The sequence below is a fragment of the Fusarium oxysporum genome, chromosome 11 (assembly GCF_000149955.1).
Source record: "Fusarium oxysporum f. sp. lycopersici 4287 chromosome 11, whole genome shotgun sequence".
Taxonomy (NCBI): Eukaryota; Fungi; Ascomycota; class Sordariomycetes; order Hypocreales; family Nectriaceae; genus Fusarium; species Fusarium oxysporum.
This window is the reverse complement of record NC_030996.1, coordinates 1,953,977-1,978,158: the sequence shown is the minus strand read 5'-3', so window position 1 is coordinate 1,978,158 and position 24,182 is coordinate 1,953,977. Positions and strand designations below refer to the sequence as shown.

Below are 24,182 nucleotides of genomic sequence, written 5' to 3'. Positions count from 1 at the left end.
GATTTCGACGTGGACCGGGTACAGCGTCGTGAAGCAGCCCACGATTCTAGAAATGTGTAGCAACTCGCATGTTCAGACCCCCATGATCTCCGAGTGAAAACCTCGGAAGCGAGCAGGTGTCTACCGAATCAGAAACGTCTCTGACCGAGCTGGTACGGCAGGATCCGAGGATCCATAGATCGACGGGGAGATGTCCGAAAGGCAGAGTCGTGCTAAATCCTGTTGATCCCCGCCATCCGTATATGGCCCTATTGACAGGGAAGGAAATATAAATGGGGAACTTGGTGCTCAATGCTTTCTTTGGAACCCCCACGCTCTGTGTTTTCAGTTAGTGCTGACTCTGCTGAGGCTGCCCCAGTCCCGCGATGATGTCTATACTCAATGAAGTGTATAATAAGTCTAAGATCTTAAGTTAAAGTTTAAATGGCACTTTTATATCCAATTTAATTATCTATGCTTGATTTGCGAGAATAAACTGTTGGCCTATTTAAGTGAAAGTAATTATAATAGCCGTTGCGATGAACAAGAGCGGTTGACGTAGCTTTCTATTATCGCCAGAGAAATATTAGCTGTATCGAAACACAGATAGTCCCCGGAGCCGGAAAACCTTAACCGCAATACTCCGCAGTACAAAATGGAACAGGATATAATCGTAATAAAGGATTTTAGACTACGTCATAACGTACCAGGCTTGTTCGTTGAAATGCCGCCTTGCCAAGTAAATGTTCTGAGGAACAAGCTCTTTTTATGCTGCTATGCCCTCGACCTACCCTCGGACCCTCGGACCAGCCCTTAAGTCTAACGAGCATAAGCTTAGCCAACCTTGCGTCTGCGGCGCTAAGCCTTCCGGGCAATGTTATTTCAAGCAATGGACATGATCCATCTGTTGCCACACTACTGTAGAAAGGACTTTAATTCATCTGTTGCTCGTGGAGATTCAACTTCACTTCGCTGGCTGGAGCATCACAGAGAACTACAAAGAATGCACTCCAATTAATTAACTCCAAACAAGGAAATATTCCATGAGATACAGTCATGTGTATGCGTTGTATGCAAGCATAAGCTCATGGACTTTAGAAGAAAAGTCGTTGCCCGTAATAAGCCGTATCACCTCAATCACTTTGCATGAGCTATATTCACTCCATCCTAAGGAACCTTTGGTGATGTTACAACGAAGGATTGCTGACAGGCAGCCGGCACCTTATCGTCTCTTGGCATTGGAAGTCTGTACTAAGCAAGTGAAGGAACGAAGCAATTCTCCGAACGTGCAGTTGCTTGCCGGATATCGAGATCAGACGCTTCACTGCACTTTGACTGGCGGCCAATAGGGACTCAAGGTCGTTGGTGGGAAGCGGGCCGTAAGACTGCCAAGGATCTCGATGTCGAATGCGGGTATTCAGCTCCGCGTAGATCTCTCCATTTGTAGCCGCGCAGTTCTAACCTTGTACTTAGTTGCAGTCTGCTTACTATAGAAGATTGGTCTTTTTGAGATCGCAGCGTGATCAGTCTACTTCAAGGCAAATTATGTGTCATGGCACTTGTGAAAGGATTCATCATGCGTTTTAGTCTGTTCTGAGCCGAATCTGGGCTGAGGCAGGTTGATCATACTGTTCCTCTTGTTACTCAAGAATCCGGTAATTGGTATCCTTAGGCCTATAAATATGCGTTGACTTCCCGCTGCTCTTGTCTGGCTAACAGATATTCCAAGGCACACTCTGAAACCAAAGAAACAAGAACAACTAAACCATCTTTCATCCTTCTAACAGTCACGATGTTGTCGGTGAGTCCTAGAACAACCCTCAGGTAGCCAAGAGTAAGGAAAAGTAAAACTAACGTTGTCAGCTCCGTACCACCTTGACCCTCCTCGCCCTTCCAGCTCTTGCTGCAGCCGGCAATGTCTGTCTCGGTGTATTTGCTGTAGCTGGTCTCGGTGACGCCCCCCCTGACGTCTACTACGTCGCCTTCGCCGCTGGATCGCCATGTGACGAAAGTCGATCAGCCATGTTAACCGATACTCTCAATGAGAACTGGTGCTCAATTTCCAATCGCGCCCCGCAGTTCGACATGTGCGGCAGCACGGCCACCATCTTCAATGCTGGAGAACCTATTGGCGATGATGCGGACTTCAATGACTGCGGTGCCAAGTTGAGCATCAATGGGGAGGAGTTTGATGGAGAGGTTCTTGAGGAGCTTGCGGAGGATAATCCTTGCAGCGCCACTTGCAATAACGGTATTGCTTTTGGCAATATTGGTGGTCTGAGGCACTATGTTGATGTGCCCATGTGTGACTAATGCTGGGCTGGTTTATTCGGAGAATATCGAGACAAAGTAGTTGAATACACTTTACCTGAAGAAGCTATTAAAGTGTATTTTGAGAACAATGCGATTTATCTTTGATTTGCGTCCATGCGTGACGGTGTAACAGTGTTGAGGCTCAGGGCTTTCTCGATCTCTGCATTACTCGGGATATTTACCACCCCCCAAATGCTTATTCTTCTTGAGTATAGTTACTTTTCGCCGCTCCCGAATTGCTGAGACACAAGTAATGGGGTTATCTATTTAGGTATTAATGGGAAACAGGAAAGGTCAACAATACCGCCAATGTCAAACTCATTGGGAGAAAGAATTTACAACAAGTTAATATAATAATTTAAAGTCTTTTTAATTAGAAAGACAATTTATATGGAAATGGGCTTGTAATAAATAATAGATAGTGGAATTAACTTTCGGCTGTTTATGTCATCTGAGGATGACTTCAGATGTTGATCAATGACGTATTATTGATGTTAATATGTGGTGACAAAGCGACACATCATGTTCATTCCTTATTCGAGAAACCCTCCTCGTTCAATTACTCCATTCCACACGATAAATCCAAATCACAAGTCACCATGTCAGGAAGTGCACCTAATGATCCTGCCCCCGGCGGTCACTCTCGAGAGTTGCAACAGACACCCTTTGACTCGAACCAACATGGGCAGGCCCAGTAAGATAACCTCAGTGGTCCATCATCTACTTGCAAAACAACTAATTGCTTTTTAGGAATATCATTGATGAGACAAAAAACACTGGTGGCCGAGTTGTCGATGCCAATCTCGGAGCCAGCATTGATGGAACCAAGTCTGGAGAACTCTCCAGCCGTGTTGCTGATATTTTGAATCAACCTACTGGAGGTCGTGTTGGTGGAACGTTGTCAGCACAACGCAAGGCGTCGGAGGTTGACGAGAAGGGCTTCAAGGTTGGAGAAGAAGGAGACTTACATAACTTGGCTCACAGCAAACAGCCTTGAGCATTATCAGAGTTCATTTCAGACCAATAGCAATTAATATAGCCAACAGATGCTCAATTCGATTTTAACTAAGTATATTTAGATCTGCTGTGAGTCGCTTATGACCTTTATGTCATAACTAAATTAGTAAATGAGTAACTAAGCTACCTAACCCATTAGCCAAAAAGCCTATAGAGCAACAGTGCCAGTGCAGAGAAAAAATTGTCATCTAACTGGTAATTGATAGAGTGACGGGCGGAAGATAGATTTACTACTTCAAATGGCAAAAAGAGAAAGCCTCGCTGACGCTCGCAATCGAATATAGGAACAGCCCGATGCGGGGGTCGAACCCGCAACCTTGAGATCGCGTACTCGTAAGAGTCTCACGCTCTACCGATTGAGCTAACCGGGCGTGGCTCTTAATTGTTGAAAGAAGCCGCTCAGATTTGTCACCATGTTGGCTGATAGATCTGGTTGGAAGCGATGGATCTACGCTCTATCACCGAGGACTTGATGTGTGTAGTATTATCAATCTCATGCTGACTCTGTAGGCGCGCCACTGGACATGACGTAGTTGGCAATAAATTACACGTTACTGCACCAGAGACAAAAAGGCAAGGTAAATCAGCATCCTAATATTCATGGTAAAATACTCCAACTCGCTTCTAAATTCATCAATGCCCATCATAAATTGCAATAAACTCAACCACAGCTGCAAAACTCAAACAGTAAAGCGGAACCTCGGGCTTCTCTCACCCATAGACTCAATCTCCTCCTCAGTCTTACCCTCAAGCAAGTAATCCTGCTTACCCTCATCACGGAGCTTGTTCTGTCGCTTAAAGTGCAGATGGAGGATGATGTTGAGGATCAATGACACAACAAGCATTCCCATGCTGGCACCGTAGCCAGGGCGGTAGTGAGGAGCATACTGGCTGGAGAAGAGGAAGGGAGATGCGACACCAGAAGCGTTACCGATGGTCAGATGCATACCCGTTGAGAAAGCTCGCTTTCCGTAGCGGGGGTTGTTGGCGGGTACCCAGGCGAAGGAGATACCGGATGAGAGGAAGATGCCGATTGAGACGAAGCAGCAGCCTGCATATGAGACAGCGGCGCCCTTGCCAGCGATGAGCATACCATAGCCGATGATAGCGGATCCGATGCCTCCCATGACAAAGAAGCCTCGCTTTTGGGTGATATCACTGAGACGGGCGCCGATGAGATAGGTGATGGCTCCAATGGCGTAGACAGGAACAGTCATGGCTTGGACCTCGGCGGAGGACCAGGTACCCATAGCCTTGACAATGGTAGGCAGGAAGACGACAAAAGAGTAAAGCATAGCCAGGGTAGGGAAGAGAGCGAAGCAGTAGGCCCAAGTGGTCCAGTCCTTGACGCCGTCAAGAACATCTTCCTTGAGAAGCTCCCGGTTGTTTTTCGCTCGGCCGACTTGCTCATCATGAATCTTCTGCAGATTGATCTTATCCTCCTCAGTAAGAAACTTGGCAGTCTCAGGGCTGTTAGGCAGAACGAAGGGAATAACAACGCCGGTAGCGATGGTAGGTGCACCATTGATAAGGATGATCCATCGCCAAGCACTCCAGCCCATGGCACCATCCATAAAGCTGATGCCGTAGGCGACAAGACCACCGGCGACACCAGAGATGGCAGCTGTGGAGAAGAAGTATGCGATACGAAGAGCGAGACTCTTGCGGCCGTAGTACATGGAGAGGTAGAGTACGACACCGGGGAAGAAACCTGCCTCGCAGAGACCAAGGAGGAGGCGGCATGCGATGAGGGCTCCTAGGTTGTTCACCCAGGCGCTGCAGGTGGCGACGATACCCCATGCGATGGTGAGGCCGGCGAGATAGTAGGCAGGCTTGAGCTTCTTGATGATGAGGTTGGAGGGGGACTCGAAGAGCTGGAAATATGTTAGCTTTGTTGGGCTGGTGGGTGATTGGTGAAGCTTACACAGTAGGTGACAAAGAGTACGGAGACAGAGAGTTGGAACTCATTGCCTGTCAGGCCCAAATCTTCTTCCATACGAAACAGACGAGCATTGCCAATGTTGACTATAATATGTTAGACACCTCACTTGTGAGCAGAGTTGAGTGGCATACCTCGATCCATCATGTTCATCAGATAAACCCACATAACCATAGGAATGATGCGATAGTCAAGCTTTCTGAGGATAGCCCTCTCAGTCTGCTTATCAACATACTCATAGTTCTCACCACGCGCCTCCTCAATGCCTCTCGCCTCAGCCTTCATGTCAGAGCCAGAAGACGAGTTGGGACGCGTAGGCTCTTGATGAGCGGAGACATTGTCATGGGCTGTCATCTTGGCTACCAAGTTGATGTTTGAAGAGAATGCCAAAGAAGAAAGGGGAGTAGTTTCAACCCTGAGAAGACGATGCTGGATGATCGACGGAAGAGAAATAAAGGTGGACGAGGGACCAGTTTTATACCAAAGCCAAGATATTTCTTACCCCGTGGGCAAAAAGACTCAAAATATCTGGAACTCCCCACAAACCCCAAGGTAGATTCTCCATATCGCAGATTCTGTTATCCAACGCCAAGCATATGCAAGCTCAACCATTGCCACGCGAGGCTTGTCTTGGCAGCTGTAACGCCTTATCCAATCACTCCCATTCGTGTGGGAGCCTCGGACAATATCCACACGAGGTTACAGCCAAGGCTCGTCATATCTCCTTCACAATCTCGGCCCATATCTGCGTTGACGAGATGCAGATATCTTCTCATGATCCCCGGATTTTGCTGTCCTCCCCACATGCCAAGGCTGTGACAACGGCTCCGCGTTTTGGTAATGCGTCTTTTTCTGGGGTCGTAAGCTCAAAATACCGCCAATATCACCATATTGAAGCTGAAGGTGTAGTCGGTGATTTTTCAAGGGGCGGCTATCATTTGAGGCTGCAGCATTTGACATAGCCGACACGTGGCGGACGAGCGGAAGAATTACCACATCGATGGCAAGCTGGTGCAGATGGGGTTTTATCTTGGCCTTTTCTTGGCTCTCTGAATGCAAATTTGGGGTGAGAAGAGAGATGTGCAGTTTTTTAGGCGAGATGAGAAACTATGCTGACCCCCAAACTCTGACGAGACGAGCGGTCTCCTCTTTACTCCGCCTTTCTGTGCCCCAACTTATTCATGCTTAAAATAAGGATGACCAATAGGAATGAGGCCAATTTGTTGAATCATCGGGGTAGGTAAGAGTCCATCTCCTCGCTTCATTCCAATGTGCTGTCATTCTTCTTCTTCACTCTTTACAGGGCCAACAGTGTCAAATTTAGCCAAGTCTGGGGTAAGGAAGCACAGATGGGGCACATCAGATCATCTTAGATCACAACATTCGACTTTTTTCTCTTGACATCTGCATTGAAATCTCTTAAACAGCGGAACTTCTCACTGACCCCACGGGGAACCCCATAAACGAGAAAACGGAGACGAGTTGGAGAATGCGGCCGTTGCGACGCGCCAGCCAAGACTGCCAAGTATGCCAAGCGCCAGTTACACACGGTCAAGTCGAACGAGTTTTTCTCTTCTGGTGGAGCGATCTCTTGGGTACTCGTCATGGTATTTCCTTGTTCCTTTTGCTTGGTTGTTGAGGGCTTTGTGTCTTTCTCTTTTCTCGGCGTCCGGTAGGCCGGGAATCGTGGGGATTTGCTTGGCGTGTCGAACCATCGCGGGGAAGGAAAGAAAAGTCTGGGGAATATCTAGACTTTGAGAGAATTAATGCTGTTAGCTAATTCTCTGAGCTGAGATTTGAGTGTACACTATGCATATGCTGAAGGTCTAGGTTGCCATGTGGCTTTTGCATGATATTGAATCACGCTTGTAATTTTACCGCCGCGTTTACTACCCGTGTCCTCTGCCGTGAGGGGAAGCCCTTTCACTGACAAACAGAAATTTCTAGTGTCTTGCAGATCATTTGGAGAATACCACCATCATGTAAACCAAGGGGTCATCTAAGGCCAAGAAGGTGCCTTCGAGATCCATCTCCGACGCATCAGGATATGTATGTCCGTCTTGGCCAATCTAGTGCAAATGCAAAACACGCGTGGCAGGCACACCTCGGTTTTCTACCGAAGAGGCTTGACAGGCGACAGGTTTGTTGTGCTTGCTGTGCTGGGGATGTCAAGATTGATCTACAGATGTTTCATGGTGTAAATCCGACTGTGGTCGCAAGAGGGTCTTGCGGCTGCCAAAAAACAGTATCCTGTCATATGACCCCGACTTTGGTGTTTTCCTGGTTGCTTTTGTAACTCAACAGACAGATTAATAAAGGAATCGCTTATCCTGGTTGTGTGGCATGATACTGCGTAGCAAAGGGGCCATGCAATAGAGCAAGTTGACCTCTTGTGTTGTATCTGGCTTAAAAACAGTATAAAGACCATGAAAAGATGTTTGATAAGTGTTTCTGAATATTGAACTCTCGCCTAAAGCGTGACGCCAGGCAAGTATATCGTATTGCAAGACCAGAAGAGCAACAGATCAGAAAGCAAATATTTTGTTGATGGTTTCGGAAGACGTTTGACGGACCAGGCATTTAAGGCACAGCAAATTGGTGACAAGCGTAAGAATGGGCAGTGTTGCTGTCATTTGTTCGGACACGCTTGCTTTTCAACTGCACCAGGTTTGCGATGGGGCAAAGAACAAAAATGGTACTCGAATATAGTAATGAACAATAGCTGATGCGGTCAACAAATCTGCTTTTCGATAAATAACAAAACGACTGCAAAAGATGTTTCCCATCATGCTCTGATATATCGTGAATGGGAGATGATTGTACTTGATTGCAGCCAGGCAAATTCAGCTGTGTCAGGTCCCAGGGTAGCAAGCGCTTTATGCCAGTGCACAAACAGTTTGCATAACTCAGTGGCTGCTTGTGAAAGTCGCAGTGCGTGGCGGGGCAACAGGTGAATGGCCATTGGACGTTAGGCAGCCACCCCCTGCTATTTATCCCTGCTAGACTCATTTTAGCTTTCTCCTCTTCACAACTCTAACCACTCCCAACCCTGCACACGCATCCACAAACGTTATTCCCGAGACAAGGGCCCTTTTCCCTTTTGGCATTGTAAGTTGAGTTCTACCGAATGACTCCTTCGGCAGCGCTGACTGTCGCGCGTTGAAAGAGCCTCGTTTGACGGGTTTTCGCTGAGTAAGTTGTCGCTGACAGGAGCACAAAAGGTGTTCGCCTACGCGTCCATTTATTTGTTCGTCACTTCTTCCCCACGAACATACATCGCGACAATCGCTAAATCGACCAAGATGTTCAAGCAAAGATCTCACGAGACTCACCACAACACTCATGTCCCCGAGATCAAGGCTAATCCGGGTGAATACACCGTCGCTGTCCTCGGCGACAGCCTCTTCGAGCGATTCAAAACAACCGGTAAATTCGTGAGCGTCGAACCATCCGCCGACGAGATGTTCAAGCTTCGATCTCACCAAACCCACCACAATACCCACGTTCCCCAGATCAAGAACAACCCGGGCCAATACACCACCGCTATCCTCGGCGCCATCGGTGCAGAGCGCTTCAAGGCCACGGGCCGAATCCTGAGCATCAACAAAGACTCGCGTATCCTCAACCTCGGTGTTGGGGGTGACAAGATCTTGAATGTTCAATACCGCATGGACCAAGGTCTCGTCCGCCTTCTCAAGCAGCATCAGCCAAATATCAAGACTATGTACATCCACATGGGATCCAACAATCTCAAGAAGCAGGGTCTTCTAAAGGGCGATGCGGATGCTTACGGTGCGTTGATCAAGCAGCTGCGCACTGAGTTTCCTGACATGACCATCGTCATCACTGCGTTGTTCATCCAGCGCGGTCTGGGTCTTGATGTGATTGAGGACGCCAATAACAAGCTCAAGGCTATCGCTGGTGAGAATGAGTGCGAGTTCCTCCTTTTTGGAGATGACCAGGCGAGGATTATGAGTGAGGACAATGTTCACTTGAACGAGTTTGGGTATCGCAAGTGGAACGAGATCCTGGTCAACGACATGAACAGCCGCTGAGCAGCACGCTCGTATCAACTTGGGGAGGATAAACAGAGCTTGGGTGGTCGGAGGACTGCCATGCATTTGCATTCGACGCAAGCGAGCCAATGTCTTTACAGAAGCAAGTCGCTTCAAAAAGCATCCCGCCGCAATGACTGGGCTAACTATTTGTTTATAGCAAGTGCGGGAATAAACCTGAGGTAGGATTCTTTACTAGTCCCGATCGCGATATTGTATGGGGAGTATCATGGCCGCGAAAGTTTGGGTCATTGAAGGAAAGATGGCCATGGATATGACCCTCACTCTATCAGGGTGAAGTGTCGGCAAAGTATCAGACACATTACAGTCTTGTATTTCTGTCCTAGACTAGAAATTTCGTGGCCTTCTTCATTTCCTTCCCGTGCACTCTCCAACCATGCTGTGTCTGCCAAAACTCGCCGCCATCACCAGTCAATGATTGATAACGACTCTGCGAGTCTCACTTTCAGGAACGCGAAACTAAGTTCATAGCCTCTGTGATTCCACCCGAGATAGGCCTATCGAGATAAACAAGAGCCACTGCCAAATACCTCTAGTTACCGACAACAGCCAGCAGACTGTTCACGCGGCTGTTATTCTCCGTATCCATATCATAAGGAGGCGGACGCTTCCACAACAGCTTAACACCCGGCTGGAAGATCATGCAGTGCGAACTTCCACCAAAGTGAAACATGCCAATCTGCTGTCCCTTTGTAATATGAGCGTCCTTCTCAACAATAAACTCACAGCCTGACACTTCAGCCATGCCGATGAACACAATAGCCATGAGCCCAATCTTGGGGTTATCAGCCTGAATCCAGATAATGCCCCGCGTAGCTACTGCGCTGATATAAGGCTGCGAGTAGTTCGGCGCCGCGGGGTCAGGATCATCTGGATTACCCGCCAGGCCCTCAAAGTAGTTCTCACTGTAGTACGACCCGGGAACGAGCTCAATGTCGACGACTTTACCACTGACGGGCGCGTGCCAGCGATGATAGCTCTTTGCACTGAGGAAGGCTTGGTAAACGGTGCCGTCGACGAGTTTGCTGGTGTTGGGGTTGGAGTTGAGCATTCTGTCGAGGGAGTAGGGCTGGGACTTGAGCCAGAATTGATCGTGGAGCTTGACGTGCTCGGCGACTTGGAGGGGAGCGGATTCGCATGCATTGGTGATGACGAGGGTTGGATCAGGATATTCTGGGGTTGGAGGGGCGTCGTCTGGACAGACGATCGGGCGCATGCCCTCTCTGAACTCTCGCGTGAAGAAATCGTCCCACGACTTGTAGCCATAGTATTTTGCGGATGGATCGCAAATGAAGATCTCATCAAATGTTGGGCCGCAAAGTTCACCAGTGTTGGCTACAGTGGCAAGCATATGGAGGGCATCCTTGGATAACCAACCCTCTAGACCGGACTGGGAGCCAGAAGACTCCAAGAACGAACCCCAAGTGTCAAGAATGCCCTTGAACGAGGCGTTGACCTCAGGGAGAAGCCAGAACTCATAGCCAGCAATAGTTCCCATGGGCCAATCAAGCACAGCATTAATAGGAAACCCAATCATCCCCATGGCAGTAGGAGGATCTTGCTTATCAAAGAAGGGAGGGGCAGATTGGATAATGAGCCTGACGACAGCGATGAATTCATCAAAGGTCTTGAGGGCTGGTTCACCAGTGGGGTCATAGTACTTGGAAGATTGAGTGAACATGTCGTTGGCAAGAGTCTTGAGGTAGGGGGTGTCATTGACGAGATTCTGAAAAGCATCGATCTTGGGGTTGGGGTCAAGAGAAGCATAGTTCCTCTTTTTGGCTTGCTTGAGCTTGGAGGCGATCCAGTCCTGGATCGCTGAGCGTTGCTCGGGGAGCCATTTGCCGATGGGGCGATGGGCTGTGAGAGGGAGTGAGGTCATGTTGGACAGTGAAGTTAATACGAAGAAAGAGACTGAGAGTCTTTTGAAAAAGTAAATGAGCAAGGCCTGCTCAATATGGTCGAGATTATATACATAAAAGATCCCAAATCCAAGTACAAAGCCAAGCTGAGAGGAGATGCGGAGTCTCACGGATCAGTCCCAGCCGACGTGACACAGAACCTTCACCACCAATGATATCCCAGTACGACCGAGACACACATTGCTCAGCCCGCCACAATTCCAAGATACCTGCCCGAAAAGCTCAGAAGCGCAGCAACTGCCGTCATATATGCACTCACTCGCAGATAATTGCATCACGTATCTGAATACTCCAGTAGAGTTTGCAGCGCTTACATGTGAATATTGCACATTGTCTGAGACATGAGGAGGAAAGAGTCGAGACCTTGACTGATATCACATATCGCGGGGTAACTGCCGTTTCCGTTTGTGTTGTACGAAGCAACAGGTGGTATGTGATACTGTCGCAAGAATGGAGGACGAGGAGGGGAAGCTGCGTGAAACTGTGAGATGCGAATGAAGTATCGAAATGACACCGAGCTGGGAATAAGAGCACAGAATATTACAATGAGGATCGGCAAAAACGTGGGCTTTTTTAATTGCTCATGCTCGTGGCCTGTTCTTGGTTCAGCATAGCATTGAGGCCGACTCGGCCGGTGATCACTCTCAACCACCCTAGGCACGGCACGCAGATAGTAACATTCCAGAGCTTGTTGAGGTCTAGCTGTATTGGTCAAGAGTTTCTAGAACTTGGCGCAAAGCTGAAGACTCAGATCGCGCTTGCGAATGATACGCGGGACAGGGAAATGTTCAGTGGGAAGAAATCTGAGATTCTCGTGTATCTCTATCCTTCTAAACGGGTCGATGGCCAAGTAAATAATAAGAACTTCTTGGCCGATCTTATCTTATCTTATCCGGTCAAGCTAAGGCTTAAAAATTAGCTTGTAGCCACCAGGCTAAGCTGTAAACACCACTTCGCGCGATCGTGAACTATCGAATTGCTAAGCCAATAGCGCAGTGTCGGAAATTACAAAAAGTCTTCTATAAAGGAGTATTAAATACAGCTGGGTCCCTAGAATGTTTAATCGAATCGCCATCCACTCGTTCCTCAATTTTGCGCTTCGACGCCCTTCCGTTCGTTAATTTATTCTTTGTAAATATGATGTTGCTCAAGTACTCCGCTGCCGTTGCAGCTTTCGCCCTCTGTGGCCAGGTTAGCGCTGGGCCTTGTAAGCCGATTACTCGTGTCACGAGTTCAAGCTTGGGAACCTCCAGCACGGCTGCGACCGAAGCTTCTCTGACTGCTACGAACTCGCTCTCGACTGAGATCTCGGAAACGATTGACACTTCTTCGGCCGCCACGTCTGTGGAAAGCTCAGCGACGACTGTTTCTTCTGAGGCCTCAAGCACTACTGGCGATTCCTCCACTTTGTTCACCTCAACGACCGAAGCCGCGACCCTTGACGCAACTACCACCGAGTTCGTTTCTACCAGCACCGAGGCCTCCGATGTCTCTACGACAGCAACTGCGACGGCCTCTGCTGCGCCAGTGTGCGAGTTCACAGGAGACTACACCAACTATGTCCAAAACCCTTCTTTCGATGATCTAGACGGCAATGGACAGCCCACTGTCGAACCGTGGATCATGCTCGGCGTCTCATCTCTGACAACCAACAACCCCAGAACAGGAGCCCGCTCTATGTCAGTCCAGCCCCCCTCACAAACCACACTACTAATAAGTCCCCAGGGCATATTCTTACCCCGACGCCGCAATCGGAGGAAGCTCATCCATCCTCCAACAACTTACCAATACCGTCGCCGGCCATGAATACATCTTCAAGTATCACTGGGTCCTCATCGAAGGACAACCTCTCCAATCAGAGGAGTGTCGAATCGGTACATTCGCTGGCTCTGGGGGTGCGAACTCGCAGTTCTTTTCTGTCGATGGCGATGAACAAATTGTGCAGGGCCAGTATTATGAGCAGGAGTATCGCATTACTGCCGAGAATGATAACCAGAGGTTGTCGATTGGGTTCTTTTGCAGCAGCCAGCCGTCGGCGGGAACGGTCAAGATTCAGATTGATGATGTGTCTGTTTATGACTACTATGAGGGCTGTGAAAGTCCTTGAGATGGAATGGGGTTTCGGCAGATGATCTAGTTCTGATGGTTGCTTGCGACCTTATAGCAAGGTGCCAGAAATTACTAGACTTAGGTCCTCTAAATCTAGACATAATTCAACTTTTTGTCACTTGGGATAGACATTTCAAACTTTATTGCCTGGTGAGGCAATTGCATCCAATGAAAGGTCCACTAGCTACAATTATAATAGGAATTTACAGCTTCGTTTCAGTCTTGATACCCATAACATCCCTCAAGTCCTTGATCTCAGTATCAGGCCGGTGTGAAGTCGGTTTCGCAACTCGTCCTCCATAAGCCCATTCCTTCCTCAACCCCGTCTCATGACCTTCCAATGCATCAGCGATATACTTTCCAATAATTGGAAACATTTTAAAAGCATGTCCGGAATCCCCCGTTGCGAGAAGTAGATCTTTATTTTTCGGATGGCGATCGATCAGCCAGTGTGCATCTGGTGAATCAGTGCACCAGCATACTCGTGCATCGAGGAGGGGTCGGTCGGAGAATTGAGGCATGACGGTGTTGATGAATTTACGTATGGCGATCTCTGCTTCGCGGGGGATCCCGTCTTGGGGATGATCGCTTGAGTAGCGGGGGATGGAGTAGTGAGTTGTTTTGCCGTTCCCATCGACGAAGGTGCCTTTTTGGTATTGATAGCCAGGGTTGTTGTCGCAGATCTTGATCAGCTCTGCTTCTCAGTCAGTGATCTAGTGGTTAAAGCCGCTATCTGAAGCGTAACCTACTTGTATCTGGATCTGGCTCAAACATGAACCCGAGCTCGTAGTTGTCAATCACGGGAACTCCCTTCCACTCAGCAGCCTCCTTATCAGTAAGCTGGATATGCCCCAATGTCCAGCATTTTGACCATAACTGCTGCGATAGCTCGGGGAGTAGTTGTGGCGATGCAGCGCCCGTGCTGAGGATGTAGTGATCCGCATGAAGAACCTCACCAGAAGCGACCCGAATTCCTGTGAATGAGTCAGAAGCATCAAGCTCAAGGCCCGTCATCGTACCGCTAAGGCCAGAGACAAATTTGACGCCCATCTTCTCAGACTGAAATGCCCATTTCTCAAGGGCTTTTCGTGCGTGGACCCAACCGCCGAGACTGTTGTAAAGACCCTTCCAGTTCTCGATCCCGACTGCATTCTTTAATTGGGGAACACGTTTGACGATTTCGTCTCTACCACTGATGAGCTCCAGGTTCTGGGCCTTTCCTGCTCTCTTGAGATTCTCGTAAGACTTCTCAAGGAAAGACTCGGCTTTCTTGTCGCCCGTCGTAGTAGTGATACGTCCCTGCTTTTGTGAGTCTAAGTCGCAAGGACGGCTACTAAGATCGATAACTTACTGTCTCAAAAAATACATCATGCCATTCTGGATCTCTCCAAGCGTCGAGTGCTTCGAGAGCAAGGCGCGTATAAAGTGGTTCGTCGTACTCAGTACGCATCACTTTATTCAAGTCATGACCAGCAGAGTCTAGACTTGGCCATGGGTGGCGGTCGATACAAGTGATGTTGGTGTAGCCACGCTTAGCTAGATGGTAGGCTGTACTGATACCGAAAGTTCCCCTATAATTACAATTGGCGATTGGCCTTGATGGTTTATTGGTGGGGGCTGAGACTTACGCTCCGATGATGAGGATGGACGAGTCCTTGTTTAGAGGTGCTACTGTGCGAGCCATGATTGATAGAACCAACTTCGTACTAAGCTGGAAAGATGAAAGATAAGGTTTGAGAACAAAACTTGCTATCAGACGCTGAAGCTGGCCGTTTTATTAGTGATATGACGCCCGTAACCGGAACCGATACGGTATCTCGTGACAAATCAAGGCTGGACCTTCCTCAGGTCGATTACCCCGCAGAAACCATTACTTTATCGTTCTCAAGTGGCAACCTTTATCAGAATTAGTCGATAGTTAAAAAAGTGTCAAGATAAGGTAGGGTAGCAATTATACTCCTTAACCCCGAAACTAAGGACCTGATGATCCGGTGACCAATCAGACGCTAGCTCAAATGACAACATCGCTTGGACCTTCTTCTTACATGAGGGGCAGATAAACTAACATTTGCCGAAATCCGGGGAGGGGAGTAGCATCGAATGTGACTTGACTCGCGATAAGCCAGAATTATAAAATGCCGAGACCTTCGCGCCAAGAAAACAATGCATCCTCAGAAGACCTCATCTCCTTCTTGTGTCAGTTCATCTCGTTAGGCATTTCTTAGTGATTGAGACCGCCATCATGGCACGCAAGGTCGAATACGCCGACAACCTTGAGCCTTCAAGACAAGAAGATGGTACCATCGAAGGCACATCAGAAGAAATCATCGACAACCCCGACAAAGCTACTGCCTTCGCCATCAGCGGCATAGACGAACACTACGATATCGACTCAGACAACTCGCCCCAACCAGAAGTCAGAGCCAATGTCCCCAATGTCGATGATCCCTCTATGCCTGTTAATACGCTCCGTGCTTGGACGCTAGGTTTACTGTTTACCATTCTCGGGACGGGTATCAATCAGTTCTTTTCAATGAGATATCCCAGTGTGACTATCTCATCGCTTGTCGCGCAGTTGGTCGCTTATCCTGCTGGAAGGGCCCTTGCGCATGCGCTTCCTATTATGAGGATTAGAGTGTTCGGGAGGGAGATTGCACTTAATCCTGATCATCACTTCAACATCAAGGAGCATGCGCTGATTACTATCATGTCAAACCTCTCATTTGGACCGTCTTGGGCGACGGATATTATTCAAGCTCAAGTTGCGCCTGCGTTCTTGGGCCTGAAGACTCCCGTCGGGTATCAATTCTTACTCGCGCTTACTATGCAGCTGTTTGGCCTTGGAATGGCTGGTATGGCTTATCGGTTTATTGTTGAGCCGCCGCATATGGTCTGGCCTTCTACGCTTGCTAATGCGGCGCTGTTTCAGACGTTACATGGGAGAGCGAACCCAAAGGCTGATGGATGGAGTATTTCGAGGTATCGCTTCTTTGTCTACGTCTTTGCGGGTGGTTGGTTGTGGGTAAGTGCCACTTATAGTTCTCTGCTCTCATTCGGATGCTAACAGTTGATTAGTACTGGCTGCCTGGGTTCCTCTTTACTGGACTGAGCACCTTTGCCTTCATCTGCTGGGCTGCACCAAGTAAGTTCACTCCCTCTACCAACTCATCGTATTGAGTACTAACTTCTGTTAGACAACATCATCGTCAACAACCTCTTTGGCATGTCAACAGGTCTCGCCTATCTCCCCACCACTTTTGACTGGTCCCAAATCGCATACAACGGCTCTCCCCTCGTCGTCCCCTTCTGGGCCCAAGCCAATGTCTTCGCCGGATGGGTCATCCTCTTCGCTCTCGTCACACCAATTCTGTATTACAGGAATACTTGGTATACAGCTTACCTACCGTTCTCGGGGGGTGACATCTACGACAACACTGGCAATGTCTTCAACGCGTCACGCGTCGTTGACCGCCACGGAAATTTCTCTCCGGAAGATTACAAGAGCTACAGCCCCATATTTATGCCAGTCACTTTCGCTCTCAGCTACGGTATCTCTTTCGCGACAATGACTTGCGTTCCGACGTACATCTTCCTCAACTACTGGAAGCAGATCGTCGGCGCCTTCAACCCGCAGCGGAAGAAGGATATTCATGCTCGGCTGATTGAGAGATACCCTGATGCTCCGTGGTGGTGGTACGCCGCATTGACTGCTATCGTCCTTGGTCTTACCATCATGGTTCAAGAGGTTTACGATACCCAAATGCCTGTTTGGGGTGTCTTTCTTGCCTTTGGTCTTGCAGCATTTTATCTCATCCCCACCGGAAGTGTCTATGCTGTAGCCAACTTGAACAGCAATGTCCTCACTGTCCTTGGCGAGATCATCTCAGGATATGCTATCCCAGGAAAGCCAGTAGTCATGCTGATCTTCAAGTTCTACGCATACACTGGACTCAGCCAGGCGATGATCTTTGCTTCGGATATGAAGCTTGGGCTGTACATGAAGATTCCCCGTCGCACACTATTTGTCGCACAATTGACTGCCTGCATTGTTGGGTCTCTCACTCAAAACGCCGTCGTCCTTTGGATGTTGCACCACGTCAAGGACATCTGTGAGAGCGACCAACCCAACAAGTATACCTGTCCCCAAGGTCGCGTCAACTTCTCATCAAGTATTGTTTGGGGAGCTGTCGGTCCTGCCCGGTTATACAGCGTAGGCAAGATCTACTCAGGACTTTTGCACCTATTCTGGCTTGGAGCACTACTACCAGTAGTAACTTTCTTCCTGAAGAAGAAGTTCCCCAACAGCAAGTTGCTACGTAACCTTCACTGGCCTCTCTTCTTCGCTGGTACTGGCAACGTGCCTCCCGCTACTGGCATCAACTATAGTTCTGCCTTTGCAGTCTCTTTCATCTTCAACAAGTGGATTCGTGGAAGATACCCTCATTGGTGGGCGAAGGTAAGCTCCATCTTGACCATTGTGACATTGTATCAATGCTGACTGACTATAGTATAACTATGTTCTTTCGGCGGCGCTGGACTCTGGTCTTGCGATTTCTGCTATTGTAATCTTCTTTGCCCTCGTCTTCCCTGGGGTTAGTCTTAGTTGGTGGGGTAATAATGTCCAAGGCACGACAGCGGATGGTCTGGGCACTCCGTGGAGGAAGCTGGGCACGAATGAGACGTTCGGGCCATCTTCTTGGAATTGAGGTAGTGTCAAATGATGTAATTTGCCGGTGTTTGTATTGCTACGTCATTGTTAGTAAGAAAGACTGATTATGTTGCAAATACTTCTGAAAACAAGTCGCAATATGTCGTACGCACATTTGGACTATCGCTGTAGGTCTTCAGTCTGGAGGTTAATTGCCGATGACTACTTGGAAGAAGTATCGTTGACGTTTACAAGGGTAGGTAAGGGAACTGAGGACCTCTAGCCTAGATGAGAAAAGACCAGGGTAAATTCAGGTGAAGTTAATACAGGCTTACTAGACTTTAGACTAATTATTTCTGGTGGCTAAGCATGGGGATCAGATGTTTTCTCGCTCCTTGGCTCTTGAACGCTGTCCAATCACGTAATTTTCGGTCAAATACGACGAGTACACCAACGCTAGTTCTAACTTAGGTGCTACTCCGCGTGTTGGTAGGGTCATCAAGGCCCGAGCTATCCGGGGCAGCCATGTATATAAATCATCTGAAGAACAGATTAATGGATAGATAAAACCACTCAGTCTGCTGAGCTCTACAAAGTTTGCTCTTACTGCAGAAACAAGCGTATCAATGATGGTGTCTTTGAATATTCTCAGAGCCTTGTATGTCTTCGATAGTGCAGCACGCACTACGAAACTGCTAACAACTACTTCCAGGACTTGTCTTAACTCGGCACAGAGCATCCTGCCCCTTTCGCCTCCGCACTCGCCTATCTCCCCGAAGCTCACCGGCGATCCCTGCATCCAAATTGATGGGGTCTGGAAAGTCACGGAGGACTGTGTTGATCCTCTGTACTCCCAGCCAATAATCGACAACGAGACCCACGAGACACTACCGCTACCTCATCTCAGAATCTCCGGTCATTTCGAAGGGACCGCCGTTGACTTCAACATCTACCTCCCCAAGAATGGCTGGAAGGGTCGCTTCTTCCAGCTGGTCTTCCCACTACAGAACTCAACTGCATCCGATCGGGAGATTGGATTCGGTGCTGAAAGCGGAGGGTATACCGTTCGTGCTTCCGGTCAACCAACGTATCGTGGTGATGCAGCTGCAGCTAAGGTTGGCATGATGATTGCACGCGAGTACTACAAGCCCAAGACCAACAAGATCCATGGGTATATCTACGGAGGTAGCGGTGGATCTCTTGTCACCGTTGGAGCGATGGAGAATACGATTGGTATATGGTCTGGTGCTCTGACACTTGTACAAGCTGTACCAGTTTCCATCAACAATTGGTCTATCCGTGCGCTCGCAGGTCTGGTTCTTGAGAACAAGAGTGTCGAGATCGAGGATGCGCTTAGGCCTGGTGGTAGTGGGGACGTCTACTCAAGCTTGAGTCCCACTGAGAGAACCGCTCTTGAAGAGGCCACGGCCTTTGGTGTGCCTATCAAAGGGTGGGAAAGTTTCTACGAAACTGGGGCCTCTGAGTCACTTTGGGAATCTCTCAGAACCGTATCTGGAGCAGCTGTGACGAGAATGGATCCGACCTACGTGGATGACTTCTGGAACAAGCCTGGATACTTGGGGAGCGAGCATTCCAGTCTGGGTGAGATCTTCCGCAAGGAGATGCTTGACTACAAGACCTCCATCATCTCTATACAGCGTGACGCCAACCAGGTCCCTGTTGAGCTCACCCTTGACGCGGCACCCAAATCAGCAAGAACTTACTGGCTGGACATCAGTATCATCTCCAAAGATGGCGAAGTACTTGGCAAGATCACTGCCAAGGGTCACGATGACAGTAACGACAAGACTGTCACCCTTCACCGCAATAATGACCACTCCGCCCTCTCCCTTCTACAACAAGGGATTCAAGTCCACATAAGTAACCGACTGTTCCTCGCCATGCACGCACTCCATCGCTACTCAGTCCCCAAACGCGCAGGCTTCTACGGATACGATCATCTCCGTGATTCCAAGGGAACTCCCATCTATCCTCAGCGTTCTGTGCTAGTGACGGAGCAGATAGCCAGATCTGCTAGTGGCGGTGCCACTTTTTCGGGCAAGTTCAACGGCAAGATGATCGTCATGGATAATCTGATGGATGTTGACGCGTTCCCCTGGCATGCAGATTGGTATAAGAAACAGGTCAAAAGGGCATATGGAGATGAAGCCGATGATAAGTTTCGTCTTCATTTTAGCGAGCATGCGGATCATCAAATGGGTCCTGTTGTGGGTTCCAAGAGCTCTAGGGTTGTGGACTTTACGGGCCTTTACGAGAAGCATCTGCGAGACTTGAGTATCTGGTGCGAAACCGGGGTATACCTAAGCACTCCAACTACTTACACCATCAGCAACTCCCAGGTGCGATTACCTGCTACGGCTCCAGAGAGGAAAGGTATCCAGCCTGTTGTAGATCTCACCATCAACGGTGGCAAACGAGCTGAGGTCAAAACAGGCAGTCTAGTCACTTTCAAAGTCCGCGTTGAAGTTCCTCCCGGCGCAGGAAAGATCGTTTCCTTGCAGTGGGATTTTGAAGGAACAGGTAACTTTGTCAAGAAGAGCTTTGGAGAGGTTGCGGGATCTGTTGAGACGACTGTTTGCTATACGTATAGTAGAGCCGGGACTTTCTTTCCTACTGTTAGGGCTGCCTCACATAGGGAAGGAAAGGTGGATACAAATTGTGCTCTGGCTTTGAACCTCAGACGGGTAAGGGTTGTCGTTATTTAGTTGTTTGTGTTGTTGTTACGAACCTATAAAACTGGAAGGATAATGCCTCCATGAAGGGAGCTTACTAGGCTGAGAAGACCCTTTATTGTCTTTAAATCATCTCTCAGCTAATGTTTTCATCTCTCATTTGTTTGGTACAATCTTCGGCGAAGTTGCCGATGCCTCATGTCTGTGTCGCACAAGGTAGTGTCGATGCTCATATAAAGCTTATAAGGATTTCTTGATTATAAGGCCTGTCACAGTCTCACTTAATGCTTAGCCAATCCTCTCCTCATACTCTCGACCATCAGCCACTTTCAATGAGCGGGCTCATTGAAACAGACAAAATGGAAACAAGAATAGAAAAACACATTCAATGGCCGCCCTTGCACCCCTCGCTTGAGAATTTCCAGTAACAGCTGTAAATGATTGGCTCTCACTTTTGTCGGGATTTCAAATTACTACAGGGGGACTGGTGTGTTGCCGCGTTCTGATTGATCGCCTGATCTGCGTGTCTGTCTGCCTTGTCTGCCTTGCAGTAAGCCACTCTCACTCAACACTCATCTTCACCGCTTCGTCTCGCCTGGTTCTTTCTTCCTCTTGCAAACTTGTCAATCAGGACATGGCCGACCCGTTATCCATCGCCAGCGGCGTCGCTGGCCTTGTATCTCTCGGCCTGACTCTCTGTGGCGGTCTTCACAATTATTTTAGCGCCGTGAGAGATCGACACCAAGAAATTGAAACCGCGGCCCAAAGCCTTGATCTTCTGCAGTCAAACATCTTCATCATCCAGTCCAGCACCCTGAGGCTTGGTCATCGCCACGCCCTATCTGCGAATGGAGTTAATCAAGGTCTGGCTAATTGCGAGTCTCAACTTATAACTCTGCAGCAAATGATGCTGGACCTTACTAGAGATGAAGGCCTGTCTGACATGAAAGGAAAGTTGAGAAAGCAAATGACGATAGCTCGGTATCCGTTTGACCAGAAGAGGTTGGTTCAACTTCAAGACCAGTTGTTTAAGGCCAATACAGCTTTGAGTACTTTCGTACAGAACTTCAACCTGTAAGGCACTTCTACTAAAATTACAGTTCTGATCTTGCTAATTACACAAAGTGACATCAACATTGGAATCAGCGAAGACTTGCAGATTTTGAAAAGCTACACCAACGCTAGTGATAGCATTACGCATAGCATGCTAGGTGCCATAGCCAGGCGACTCGACATAATTGGCTCGGCTGTTGAGCGCACTGAAATCGAAATGGCAACGATGTCTCGACATGCTCGAGGGAACTGCCTCACCACCACCAGCCGTGTTTCTGATATCCTTGTAGGACCTCGCTATTTGCGAGGTTCACAGAAGGAAGAAACTGTGATGAAAACACTGAATGATCCGGAATGCACCTGTTCTCACCCTACGACCAGTTCTATTCAACGACAATCATCCTATGTTGACAGATCCTGTGGAGGTTTTGTCATCTCTAAACAAGAGCATAAACGACAACGCCATCATCTTGGTTGTAAATTGTTTAACCAATCACTCCAGACATTGAAAATTACGTTAACCTATCTTGGCTGCCGATATTGGTTTTCTCGAAGCTTGGCCCTGTCACTAACACGATACTATCCTGCTGGAGCGTATAGTCTTTCTTTCGAGATACAGCCATGCAACATAGTGGAATCAAGCCCAGCTTTTGAAGCCCTTCACGATCTAGAAGAGAAATACTTTCGACACATGAAAACTGTCAGGACTCATCAGGTTTCTCATAGCCATTTAAGGGACTATGAATACGCAACGGGACAATATCACGGTTTTGATCTACGAGAAGAGACCTTAGCCCTGATCAAGAAGCTAAGAACTATCTATAGCTCAGGTGCTGCGTCGCCATTTGATGTGGATCATAATGGGAATAATATCGCCCATATATGCATGGATGTGAGTTCCTATTCTTGTTATGAACGCCCAAGGCGCTTTTATGTTAACAGAAACCTGAGTACTGTCGAGAACAGCTCGTTTCTTTGCCCTATATATGGGGATTGAGTTTCAGGGAAGCCTTTAAATCGATTAGCTCACTTTTGTCTTACATGTTCGACACTGGGGTTCCAATCACTGCCTCCAATTTTCATCAACGGTAATGACTCCACCACCCATTTCTACTTGACGCGACTTACAAAAGCCAGAACAATTCTTGATTCTTTCTGTGAGTCTTATTACGTAACAGAGCTTCCTCTGTTGTATAAGTTCATCGCAAGACTTGATACAGCTCTCTGTGTCGAAGATATTGCCCATGGCGAAACTGAGTACCCGAAGGGGATGTCGAAGTTCGAGTCATTGCAAGTCTGGGGCGATCACCCCGACATCGCCGAAGGTAACCCCTTGCTTAGCATGTCTTCTCAAATGAAGCATAGCTAACAAATATAATTTAGCATTTGGATTCAATGACATCTTCCGGGCAGTTATGCAGCGAGACCGACAGAAGATCGAGGCCATCACAATGAGCGGACAAATTCCTCCAGGCATTCTGGAAACAGATATGTATGGACGTAACATATTGCAAGCTTGTATCAGCTGGCCAGAAGGGCTTCGTTTACTTCTGCAACAAAGTCAGTTTGTATCTCTACTTTTGTACAATGAATCGACAATTCTCAGCCCGCTGCAGCTTGCAGTAAAGCTAAGTGGCAGGATATGTACCCAGGCAGTGGAGTGGGTGCTTTGCCAGAACTGTCACTGCACTGCTGCTGTCAAAATACTCCTAGAGGCCGACTGTTGTTTGCCAGGGAATTTGATGTTACCACGATGCTTGGAACAATGTTCATTGAGATGCCGGAAGCTATTATTCAAACACTTAGAGGACCGACGGCGACGATTAAGGGACCTTTCTCTTGCGTTGTTACCCTCTAAAGTCATAGATTGGTATGGAGTAACCATTGATTATCTTCCTGACGCTACTGCGTGTTCCCTCTGGGAGGAGCTAAAATCATACTCTGGTGAATCGACAAGGGAGGAATTTGGGATCAGCCAAGGCCTCAAGCCCTTTTGCTCAAACCACTACTGCGGAGGCTTTTTTGAAAACCCCCTTTCTCGACAAATATTTTCTTTGGCTGATGAGTTTGGCATCAAACCTACAGATGAGGGTGGTCTACAGCCACTTCTTGCACGTGTTCCACTTCTTGGTTCCAAGGCCACCTTTCCTTTTAGCGAGTTCAAGATGAAGATGGACTATCTGGATTGGCTGCTGAGACAGGATCTTAAGCTGGAGTACGTGGCTAGCGGCTTCCAGACATCGGCATTGCATGATTTAGGAGCGAGAGTTGGTAAGCTTTTGTTTACTCTCATTCTCTTCCCTGATCGCAACGTGGTCCACAATTGGTCTGGGAACGCAATCAGTGTAATGAACAAGATATGCAACAGCGGGATGCAGTCAAACTTACCATGTCCCTGTGTATCGGGTGCCTGCAACAGACCTTTGGCTTCCT

General features: G+C 48.2%; 9 protein-coding genes and 1 non-coding gene across 10 annotated transcripts; 6 read left to right on the top strand and 4 right to left on the bottom strand.

Annotated features, from left to right (window-relative positions):
* Window positions 1–1,771: 1,771 nt before the first annotated feature.
* FOXG_10108 (uncharacterized protein) lies at window positions 1,772–2,292 on the top strand (the record flags this gene model as incomplete). Its single annotated transcript, XM_018389346.1, has 2 exons — window positions 1,772–1,780; window positions 1,843–2,292. The coding sequence occupies 2 exons, from the start codon at window positions 1,772–1,774 to the stop codon at window positions 2,290–2,292; spliced, it is 459 nt and encodes a 152-aa protein (XP_018247592.1).
* Window positions 2,293–2,849: 557 nt separating this feature from the next.
* FOXG_10107 (uncharacterized protein) lies at window positions 2,850–3,364 on the top strand. The gene is made up of 2 exons (XM_018389345.1): window positions 2,850–2,986; window positions 3,043–3,364. Exons 1-2 carry the CDS (start codon window positions 2,892–2,894, stop codon window positions 3,287–3,289), a joined length of 342 nt encoding a protein of 113 aa, XP_018247591.1. The 5' UTR covers window positions 2,850–2,891; the 3' UTR covers window positions 3,290–3,364.
* Window positions 3,365–3,597: 233 nt separating this feature from the next.
* FOXG_20223 lies at window positions 3,598–3,680 on the bottom strand. The gene has a single exon. It is a non-coding gene; the product is annotated as a tRNA-Lys (tRNA).
* A 203-nt stretch (window positions 3,681–3,883) lies between these two features.
* On the bottom strand, window positions 3,884–5,941 carry FOXG_10106 (uncharacterized protein). The gene is made up of 3 exons (XM_018389344.1): window positions 5,383–5,941; window positions 5,234–5,334; window positions 3,884–5,183 (listed from the first exon to the last, which is right to left on the bottom strand). The coding sequence occupies exons 1-3, from the start codon at window positions 5,600–5,602 to the stop codon at window positions 3,990–3,992; spliced, it is 1,515 nt and encodes a 504-aa protein (XP_018247590.1). The 5' UTR covers window positions 5,603–5,941; the 3' UTR covers window positions 3,884–3,989.
* Window positions 5,942–8,338: 2,397 nt separating this feature from the next.
* On the top strand, window positions 8,339–9,567 carry FOXG_10105 (uncharacterized protein). Its single transcript, XM_018389343.1, has 3 exons — window positions 8,339–8,356; window positions 8,470–9,406; window positions 9,464–9,567. Exon 2 carries the CDS (start codon window positions 8,551–8,553, stop codon window positions 9,301–9,303), a length of 753 nt encoding a protein of 250 aa, XP_018247589.1. The 5' UTR covers window positions 8,339–8,356; window positions 8,470–8,550; the 3' UTR covers window positions 9,304–9,406; window positions 9,464–9,567.
* On the bottom strand, window positions 9,497–11,295 carry FOXG_10104 (uncharacterized protein). Its single transcript, XM_018389342.1, has one exon. It carries the CDS (start codon window positions 11,204–11,206, stop codon window positions 9,857–9,859), a length of 1,350 nt encoding a protein of 449 aa, XP_018247588.1. The 5' UTR covers window positions 11,207–11,295; the 3' UTR covers window positions 9,497–9,856.
* Window positions 11,296–12,384: 1,089 nt separating this feature from the next.
* FOXG_10103 (uncharacterized protein) lies at window positions 12,385–13,565 on the top strand (the record flags this gene model as incomplete). Its single annotated transcript, XM_018389341.1, has 2 exons — window positions 12,385–12,925; window positions 12,972–13,565. Coding segments are annotated over 2 exons (923 nt in total), but the record flags the coding sequence as incomplete, so codon positions are not given.
* Window positions 13,503–15,256, bottom strand: FOXG_10102 (uncharacterized protein). The gene is made up of 4 exons (XM_018389340.1): window positions 14,984–15,256; window positions 14,707–14,926; window positions 14,105–14,654; window positions 13,503–14,049 (listed from the first exon to the last, which is right to left on the bottom strand). The coding sequence occupies exons 1-4, from the start codon at window positions 15,037–15,039 to the stop codon at window positions 13,559–13,561; spliced, it is 1,317 nt and encodes a 438-aa protein (XP_018247586.1). The 5' UTR covers window positions 15,040–15,256; the 3' UTR covers window positions 13,503–13,558.
* A 45-nt stretch (window positions 15,257–15,301) lies between these two features.
* FOXG_10101 (OPT family small oligopeptide transporter) lies at window positions 15,302–18,170 on the top strand. The gene is made up of 4 exons (XM_018389339.1): window positions 15,302–16,377; window positions 16,431–16,497; window positions 16,550–17,811; window positions 17,864–18,170. The coding sequence occupies exons 1-4, from the start codon at window positions 15,598–15,600 to the stop codon at window positions 18,059–18,061; spliced, it is 2,307 nt and encodes a 768-aa protein (XP_018247585.1). The 5' UTR covers window positions 15,302–15,597; the 3' UTR covers window positions 18,062–18,170.
* Window positions 18,171–18,629: 459 nt separating this feature from the next.
* FOXG_20222 (uncharacterized protein) lies at window positions 18,630–23,607 on the top strand (the record flags this gene model as incomplete). The annotated part of the gene is made up of 7 exons (XM_018400483.1): window positions 18,630–18,661; window positions 18,716–20,708; window positions 21,328–21,770; window positions 21,822–22,168; window positions 22,883–23,074; window positions 23,133–23,409; window positions 23,463–23,607. 7 exons carry the CDS (start codon window positions 18,630–18,632, stop codon window positions 23,605–23,607), a joined length of 3,429 nt encoding a protein of 1,142 aa, XP_018247584.1.
* Between the last annotated feature and the right edge of the window lie 575 nt (window positions 23,608–24,182).